Source organism: Genypterus blacodes, unplaced genomic scaffold (genome assembly GCF_046128005.1).
Source record: "Genypterus blacodes isolate CSIRO-AG114 ecotype Tasmania unplaced genomic scaffold, CSIRO-AGI_Gbla_v1 ptg000053l_1, whole genome shotgun sequence".
Classification (NCBI taxonomy): Eukaryota; Metazoa; Chordata; class Actinopteri; order Ophidiiformes; family Ophidiidae; genus Genypterus; species Genypterus blacodes.
Window position 1 is genome coordinate 5,860,663 of NW_027466865.1, and position 10,150 is coordinate 5,870,812.

Here is a 10,150-nt window from a genome sequence, read left to right on the forward strand (position 1 = left end):
AAGATAGTAGGGTGTATCTGACAACATGAAGGAACATGATTCTGTTTTCATTTATGGGAAAAACTACTTTTTAGCAGTGGTATTCAGTAACTTAAACGTCCATACACCATGGACTAAAATAATTAAGGGTCCGTAATCTCAATTTGTTTTTGGTTCGGTCTCAGTTACTGATCTTTTGTACCTCTCGTTTAGAGCTGCTTCTCAGCTAAAAGCTGTGCTCCTAGACCCAAAGCAGGTTTAGAACAAACCACAGACAATACCTGTTACAGCTGCCAATACTTGGTATGAAAAACACTTCCAGACCCACAGAACAAACATTTCATTACAGAACATAACATGCAAAATATTTTGGTGATAAAACAATTTTTAACTGTTGCTCATTTCATCTTTGTTTCCTTAATTTTCACAAAGTACACTCAAGACAGAAAGCAAGAAGAGAGAAATCGCAATGGCGTAGAGAGAGCTCCGTCTAAGACGTCCTCAAGCAGTAGAGATTACACACTTTTTCCTTGGCACATGTTTTTCATGCTGATTATGACATCTAAATAAGAAAATCTGAGAGTTTCTGGGACCCAGGGACTACAGAAAAGCGTCAACCTTGTAACAATTATACCTGACAGACAAAAGCTATCCAGGTACGCCTGTAATGTAGAAATATCCTAAATGGTGACTGTATGTCTCTCGCATGACAGTTAGAAAATGTCCAGAATTGGTCAACATTAACTTCAAACAAACGCCTATCTGAATGTGAATCTACAAGCAGAGGACTACAGTGTGCGTTTCAGTTTTCGTGTATGCTCATGTTTCTACGGCACAGCAGCCATTTTGAGGTTGTTGGTGTGGATGTCTGGTATGGTCCTCTCTGGTCTCAGGCACACTGCCAGCCGCTGTGGATCAGGCAGAAGTTTCAAAAGCAACATGTAAGTCATAATGTTCAAGGTTCTTTTCTGTGCTAGGTGGTCGATTGATAAATTCAGAGCCTATCGAGTTCAGAGATTATAACTTCCAGATGTTACTCAGGAGTCTGTGAGTTGTGCTTGATGGCCAATGTAAAGTGATAATTTAGGCCATTTACTGTCTAGAATGCATGATTGTGCCTTTAAATCCATTCAGCACACATCCTACTCATATAGGTGGCATCTTCAGACTTGGCAAACAAGGCTTTAGTTTAACAGATGATGAGATCAGTTTTGAGTTCAGCCAAGAAAAGGACTTCAATTGGAACTAAATACACGCACCACCTAAGAGTTATAACATTTCCTTGTTGGGCTCAGAACTTATCAATCAGCCATTGTACGCTCACAAATATTTCCTTTTAATCTCTTCTTTTTGTCTGACCTGTTTGAGAGATCCAGGGGTCCACACCAGCTTGTAGACCATGTAAATTGGGATCCACATGAACGAGGAGAAGCCAATGATGTATCCCACCGTGATGCTCCAGTCGGGGTATTTATAGTCAAACAGTGTGAGGGGCGGATGTTTCAGCAGCGAGCTCACGATGATATACTGAGGAGAGCAGGGATACATGGGAATATATTTCTGAAAATGTCTCCAAACATTTCTATATACCTACATCTCTTTTCTCTTCACACATAAGAAATAAAACTGGGGGGAAGGTAATATAAGAGCTGCAATATTATATATAATAGGAGAAATCACAATGCTGTAATAATGCAAAATGTCAAGAGGAGGGTAGATAAAAGGAAGATAAAAGGTTACGGTCTGTAGGTGAGAGGAACTGAGATTTCCCAACGTGTTTTGCAATATTCACACCGTGGCAAAATCATGAAGAGGAGGAAGAAGAGGAAGAGGAGGTTTAATGTACAGCTGTGGGTCGTCTGTATACAGCCTTCAAAGGCCACCCGTCCAGTCCTCTCTGGCCTGTGTTTTTGATCCCATACTCCACACTCAATCATGAAATGCTGCTGCTTATTCATCTCTGGAGGACTTAAATGGACGAAGCGTATTTGATGTTGTTTTTCAAAAGGAATAGATGTTAAAAATATTTCTAAATTCATGAACTTGAAGGTTAATTGTAAAACGCCTGAAATGTAGAAATGTCGACTTTTATACGGGGTTGTTTGACGTGGGTCTGACTCTGTGATGTCTTTGCTCATCTCTTACCGCCAGAAATGCCGGGCTGATGGCCACCCAGCAAACCCTCCAGAATAATCCTGGAGCTTTTCCCAACATGGCTTGAACATCGCTACTAAATCTGTTGATACCTGCAAACAAATATAAAGTTATCAAAACCCAATAAACACAAGATACACTCACTTGATTCCATTATTATTCCATATATACTCAAATTATAGTTGTTTCTCAGCATCCCCAGTTTACATAAGAATATGGATAATTGTCACTTGTTACCGTAGAACCAGGAAACTGCAATGGCCTCAAGGAAACCCACAGCAATAATGGAGCATCCCACTCCGAATTCCTCCAGCAGCTTCACCACGTAGGCACCACCCTGTCAATAACACATTACACATGACTGACAACATGATCCTACATCATTTATCTTTCCTCCAATGTGTTCCTTTTATAAACTTACATTAGTAAGAGTGCTGAGAGAGCCCAAAAAGCAGACAACTACCAGGCACAGAACAAAAAGTTCCCGTCTGTGAGATAAATGATCCGGATATTCATCCAGCACGGCGGTGATGATGGCCTCCAGCCCACCAAACTGACACACACAGGAGGAAGACGCCATTGTTAGACAATTACATCACCATATAATATTGTAGCCTCCATATAGGCCGTAACTAATCTGGAAAATATGTCCTATCGATAAGTTTGGCATCACAACAGCGCTACATGTTGGTCACCTGTGAGCGAATCAAAACACTGAAGTACCACCTCAACAATAAACCATCTAAGAAACATCAGCACCAGACAAAAGTGGAGAAGGACACATGTATGTTGCCCTCTTCATCAGTCTCAACTTAACAGACACATGACAGAATTCTCACTTCTTCCAATTGTTGTGATTCCCTGTAAAAATGTCCAGAATACTCGTGCCACAGTTTGAGAACCAATTTGTTTATTCACCTAATACAATATCAAGTAATCTGATTTGACTTGTTAAAATCAAACCATTGGTCAGAACAGGGCGTCTAATGTTAGTAGTTGGTTGTTTCGATGGATATTTACCCGTACAGTATTCATATTTCAAAGTTCGTACCGTGCTGTCTAGTCCAAGTGTGATCATCATCACAAAAAAGATAATGGCAAAGAAGGTGGAGCCCGGCATGTTAGCGATGGCTTCTGGGTAAGTGATGAAGAGCAAACTCGGTCCTGAAAATATATATAAGAGATTGATGTGAATGCTGAACTGGCATTTTAACATATGAAATTCCACGTAGAATTCAATCTCTTACCTTTATCTCTGGCTACATCCTCCACCTCCACCTGCCTCACCTCTGCCATGTGGCCGAGCACCGTGAAGATGACAAACCCCGACATGAAGCTGGTGAGGCAGTTCACTAAACTGGTCACGATGGCGTCACTGGTGAGGAAGAAATGACGCTTTATTCAAGAACATGCAGCACTATATTTGTTTGATGAAGAGATCGATGAAGGCTCTCTCTCTCTCTCTCCCTCTCTCTCTCTCTCTCTCTCTCTCGTCTAATTATCATTTCCATCACTTTAATTCCACGGTGTTGATTGTGTGTTGAGTTTCAACAGCCAGAAATGATAATGAAATTCTAACCATGTAATATATGTTTGTGTGATGATTCCATAAGATGTTTCATGAATGGTGTGTGCGCGTGTGTGTGTGTCTGTGTGTGTGTTAACTGCTCTTACCTGAAATTCCACTCTGCCTTACTAATCCCATCAGCACCAAACCAGACCTACCAGCAGTCCAGAATGTAATTTCTTCTTCTGCTTTGCATGGTATTTATATCCACCTCAACCTCATCACTCGCTGCTCTAACATCATTGTCTCATCCACACCACTTCAGACAGAAGTGTGTACTTGTTATGTGCACTCATCATACAGGGTGCAAAGAAGCTCACAACCTTTCATTTATTTCCGTTTATTAAGATTTTTGGATGCTTGTTTCTAATTATCACCTTAGAACAGAAAAGAGGACAGTGGTGAAAATGTATAAAGCTGCATTTAAAGGCTCCTTATGGCCTAGAAGGCTCACTTCTTACCGATAGCAGTTGTTGGTAAAAGGATTGTAGCTGGAGAGAGCCAGCAGAACCCCAAAGCCAGGCCCCAGTGAGAAGAAGATCTGAGCAGCTGCATCCACCCACACCTGTAAAGACAGAGGAAAATCACACTTTCTGGATATATTATTATCATTATTGATTTACAATGTAACCAATACTAGTAATTAGTAACAATCCTTTACAGATGAAATCAATAAAATCAGTTTTTTTCATATCAATGCAAATAATGAACACGCCCTTAAATATTCAATTTCTTAATTTGTTTGTTCTGATCCTTAAATATCATTTGTCAAGCTGAAAGGTGTTGTAGTAGCTGCTGGGAAATCTAGTCGCCACACAGCTGTACAGACGGAGATCTGAAGAGCAGCTTGCATTCGGCAGAAAAAAGAAGAGGGCAGCTCTGCACGTTGGTGAGCGGTAGAAAGGGAGGCCTTTGTTAATGGGCAGCAAATCCAAACCAATTATGCATCTTATTATCCTGGTCTGTGGCTTATTTATGCATCTCATTTCATCTCATCCATATTCCCTCCTAACCAAAGCACTCACACTCGCTCAGCAAACAACCACACGCAAGGAGGACAAGGACGTTACCGACTTCAAAAAAACATCCGCTTCTCAAAGAACCACATATGGGAGACAGTTTAACCGTGTTCTTCATCAGAGACGAGCCAAATCCCGTCTTTGTGTCAGCCGACGCTTCAACTTTGTGTAACTTACACTGGTTTCCAGCAGCTTTTCCCACTGTGGTTTGAGATAAAACACCACACCTCTCCATGCACCTGGCAGAGTGGCACCACGGATTAACAGGATGAAAAGCACGATGTAGGGCAAAGTGGCAGTCACCCACACGACCTGGAGCACAAGAGAGAGAGATACATAATGGGAGAAACAGAGAGGAGGGGTGGTGGGAACAGGCCTTCATAGCTTTTTCACACCTATTTTTATGGTAGTGTCTCCAGAGTGTTACCTTCCCTGAAGTCTTCACTCCCTTCCAGAGGCTGAAGTATACTATGGTGAAAATGAGGAAAAGGCAGAGCATGAGCTGCCAGCGCACGCCCCCGACGTTGCGCAGCCCAGACGACTTGTCGATCTCAAGCACATTTCTCCTGTTATGACAAAACCCCATAAAATCATCAAGCTTTCGGTGTGTGAGATGAAGAAAACACATCCAGAATCACCAGCGACCGGGTTTTCTGGTTGTGCATTTAAACTATTTGTGGTTTCTCTCCTCACACTTACATGCACTTACGTGTAAAATTCCTCTGCTGGAGACCTGGAAAAATTAGTCCAGGTGACGTTTTTTTGGCTAAAATAGTTGGTACAGTTGGGAGTATTCCACACGTTGTCGCAGTTGGTCCAAGGCAAAATAGTGGCGAAAGAGGAGTAGAAGTAGAAGAGGGCCCAGGCGATGATGGTGTTGTAGTAGAAGGACACATAGAGAGCGATGACACAAATGGCATATCCTATACCTGAGACAGAGCAGGCACAGGGGGGGAGGGGGGCAGTACAGGGGAATCAGTCTCCTTTCAACAACAATTGTAAAGCTTAATCATAACTGAAGATGATGCCATTACCAAATAATAATCAGAATTGTTCCGTAAATAGATAGTATAGATGTTGTTTTAACCATTTATTCACCTTGAGCAATAAACTGTGATGCCTTACCTTTGAAAATAGGGCAGATGTGTTTCCATATGGATATGGCTCCCGTTCTATGGAACTGCCCCAGTGCCAGCTCCATGTAAAAGAGCGGCACGCCACCAAAGATGGCCATCAGAATGTAGGGAATAAGAAAGGCTCCTGTGTGGAGACGCACCATGACGGTCAAACATGGAGCATTTGATAAAGGTCATGATGATATGATTACACTGTCAGTTTGTCATGAACTGACGACATCAACGACTTCTAGATGAAACAGAAATAATTGATTTGTGATATTTTGTAATTTCAAGGAAATGACAAACATGCTACTTCTTCTTCTCCTTTATTTAGCTGCTGATGTTATCAACTCTGGCCAGGGATTTACAACGATCATTATCTTTATTTATATTGAAGGAGTTTAATAGGATACTGAGTATTCATGACCGACCAACCAATCAAAATGTCATCATTAATCACATCAATCAACATCAATCTAAACTTCTTTAATTTCCATTGCAAAAATCCTGTATTGCAACCATTCCTTAGCTGTATGTTTAAATATAGATCTAAAAATGACAAAGCTGGTGCAACAATCTACAAAGTATTTGTGAATGTAATGTCCACGTTGAGCAGGTGTGTAAGTTTTATATCTGTAACATTTGGCCTGATTGAGTTGTGAATCCACTGTGGTGTGAAATTGCCATTTTAGTCGAGCAGCCTGAAGGCAGAAATGATGTAATTCGTAGGAAAAGAATGAAAAGTTTAGGTTTGCTAATTGTGTAAAAAGTGTGTTGAGGCTTTCAGCACCACGGACAGTCTCTGCTGCCAGAATGTGGACTTTCTGTCTGAGAATCTGACCAGATCTCCTCACTTACCGCCACCGTTTTGATAACACACGTAGGGAAATCTCCAAACGTTCCCCAGGTCCACCGCAAAACCAATGACAGATAAAAGAAAATCCATCTTTTTGCTCCATTTGTCCCTGGTCTCCGTCTGCGTGATGACAGGCACCGGGACAGCGTTGGTGCTGTAGCCGGGGTTCGGGGAGCCTTGCTGGGTCAAACTGCCCGCCATGGCCGCGGAGTCCTGTCGGGGCATCGGGGGGTCGATGGACTCTGGGCAGCGTCTCTGAGGAGCAGAGCGGCAGGCTGGTCTGGTCCTCCTCCTCCTCCTCCTCCTCCTCCTCCTCCTCCTCCTTCTTCTCAGGCTCCAATGGGAGGAGTTGGTTGTGAGGCTACACGGACACTTGTGGATACCTGCACGTGGATCTGACTGATCATATCAACCAAACTTTCATCTACAGAAATAATCTCACGATGCTGAGGCCCCTACGATGTCACAGCAGATCAATAACACGGATCACTTCCTGTTCGTCCTGTGGCTCTGATCACTTTGAATGGACATATTTTTCTTTTATTCACAGGTTAAAGCGGCTTTTTCTTAGATTACCGGATCGATTTTTTTCATTCATCAACATTTTAGCTCTGGCTGAGCAACAGGTTGTCCAGCGAAGCTTCTGGATCTCAGGATGCTTCATTGTTTGATCTTCATCAGCCTGCAGTGACGACTATATACATTCATTTTATTTTAATAAGCATGTCAGTGTTTCTTTCGATTTTGTTTGTATATTTATATAGAACCACATATTTTGATATTCAGGATAACATATCGAGATAAATGCACAATTGTTGACTGCATTTAATTTTATAATATGTATAATTATAAATACTACATACAGTTTGTATAATTTCCCATTTCCATTTGTTTGTCATGGCTACAAAGATTCCTTGAAAACGTTAATTCAATTTGGAGGTATTCTAGGATGGAACCTAATTAAACCAGCATACAGACAGTCCATATGAACATTTATACAGTTTTCTACAATAAGCTATAAATAGCACCGTGAGCCATCGTGGCTCCCTGATCCTATGTTAATATAGTTTGGTGCGAACAGAACGTCTGCAGCATATAACCGCACTCATTAGGTAAATCCAATAAAATAACTTTGTAATCAAATCCTCCGCTTTTAGCACTGACTTGTTTGAAAAGGCTGCCAACGAGATATCCAGGGAGCAGCAGCTCTGTGAGGGGAGAGTGCATCAAATGAAGTTAGTTTGGGAAACGATATGACAATGAGAGAGGACATTAGACATCCAGCGCCATCATAAAATTGTCACTTAAAAGCCAAATGGCTGCCAAGCTGTCTGGCCTTTTGTCACATGACCTGGTGTCTTATCTGAAACTGGGACATTATCAAATGCAGATGGTTTGCTTGATAACCTGAAACCAATAGTTTCAGAGATGTAAGATGGGAGATCTCTGTTTATTTGCTGTTTTTTGTCGTCCCCCTATTTTTGATACGCATAGGGATTCAAATTTCCTTAAGATAGATAGATAGATAGATAGATAGATAGATAGATAGATAGATAGATAGATAGATAGATAGATAGATAGATAGATAGATAGATAGATAGATAGATAGATAGATAGATAGATAGATAGATAGATAGATAGATAGATAGATAGATAGATAGATAGATAGATAGATAGATAGATAGATAGATCCTCTTCTCTGGAGGGAAGAGTAAAGAACCAGTCAGGGGCAAACACTGTGGTTGCTCAGCTGAGGTCCAGTGGCCCCTGAGGGCCAAAGCATAACAACAAAGCACACAGCACTGGTCTGCTCAAACATACTATCCTGTCAATCTGCATTGGCACACATGAGCAGAAGAACATCAGACTGACAGGAGAATCTATCACATGGCCTGCTGCCTGTTAGAGCATGTCGACTCTAATCACACACAGACGTGTCCGTGTGGCTCCTCTGCTGACAGTCAAACACCTGTGGACATGACACAGCATTATATGAAGTGTTGTATTAATGTATTGAACCTCCTTTAGATCATTCTTACTTCTACTATTACCTGAAAATAAATCATGATTTAAAAGAATATTCAGCATCTCACTTTCCTAAATGGTGATTTTGCCAAGCTGAGCCCTGGAAGCCGTCACCAATAATGTCTGATTGGGATTCAGCTCCAAATCAAACTTACGTATAAGAACACACAAGTAAAGATTGTATGTTTCCCTTTGAGGGCAGCAGGAGAGGAGCTGGTGTGTGTACTCGGGCAGAAATCCTGGTGTGACATTTCGTAAGAGCTGCGATTACTTCACATTATCTAAAGCCACAGCAAGGTGTGAGTCACTCAGCGAGGGAATCCTGGGCTGAGGACGATGCTGCTGAGGAAAAGGGAGAAATATGAGAGTAGACTGCTGCTGTAATCATGTTTCATCCTCTCTATGAAAGCATCAGGGACTTCTTCTTTTCCTCATTACAGAAGCATCTCCAAATGTCCTTCCTATGGATTATTATCAAGATTAATACAATTAGAGTCTCAGGAAATACTGCAGCACATATTCAGGATTGGGTTTGACATCAACCTTCCATCTTCAAAGGGATTTTGTTGGTATTCATGCTTGATTCAAGATAGAACTCTAAGTGGCCCGGCAGCTTTCCTCTCATTCCCTTCCCACTGCTGTCACCCTGTGTTATCAGTCCATTCTTTCACTACCTGATCTCCCTGACAGCTCGGCCCTCCAGCAGAACTGGACGCATGGCCTCAGGAAACTCCTATGAAGCCTGAGATGATACAGTCGCCACCTAGTGGACAATATTAGACATATGTATTGTGTAAGAATAACCGTGATGAGCATCAACATTTGTTTAGAGACTTGAGTATGACGCAAATATGCAGTGAACTGTCTCAAACTGCACTGTAGGATCAGAGCCTGACCTGACCTGCTGAAGTACATGTAAGGATGACATTAAGATCTGACACTTTGCTGTATTCAGCTCGTCAACCAAATGTGTGAGCGGTTACGTACCATTTTATCTCTTATTAGGAACATAATACTCCTGATGATAATATATCAGCAATGCTACTACTATTACTACTAATAATAATGATTATAATAAAGTCGAAGCATTTTCCCAGTCTGTTCTTGTTTTGACCACAAGATGGCGTAAAGAGTAAACGTTCTTTTCTCTGACGGAAATACGGCACAGATAACAACAGGAGGAGTACAGTATATTATTGATCTCTGGGCTAATAATCTGTTTGCCTTTAAGTATTCTTTACATTATAAAGCTCATATAAATAATGATAGTTTAAAGCTCATCCCGGATGTTTATACCATCATCACTCCAACACGTTTTTCCACACGAACTGGTCTGTATCGTTAAAGTTGTGCTGCTTTACAGCTCGGACTGTGCTAACAATGTCTAAAGAGGTAAATTATTCATTTATGTTTGAGCTGTTCAGCACTAAAA

The 10,150-nt window shown here is 41.4% G+C and overlaps 1 protein-coding gene across 1 annotated transcript; it reads right to left on the minus strand.

The window, feature by feature from the left end:
* Positions 1–806: 806 nt before the first annotated feature.
* On the minus strand, positions 807–6,918 carry slc6a4b (solute carrier family 6 member 4b). Its single transcript, XM_076150942.1, has 13 exons — positions 6,696–6,918; positions 5,845–5,979; positions 5,429–5,648; positions 5,147–5,285; positions 4,897–5,031; positions 4,162–4,265; positions 3,381–3,508; positions 3,185–3,297; positions 2,555–2,686; positions 2,371–2,470; positions 2,125–2,225; positions 1,339–1,506; positions 807–887 (listed from the first exon to the last, which is right to left on the minus strand). Exons 1-13 carry the CDS (start codon positions 6,916–6,918, stop codon positions 807–809), a joined length of 1,779 nt encoding a protein of 592 aa, XP_076007057.1.
* Between the last annotated feature and the right edge of the window lie 3,232 nt (positions 6,919–10,150).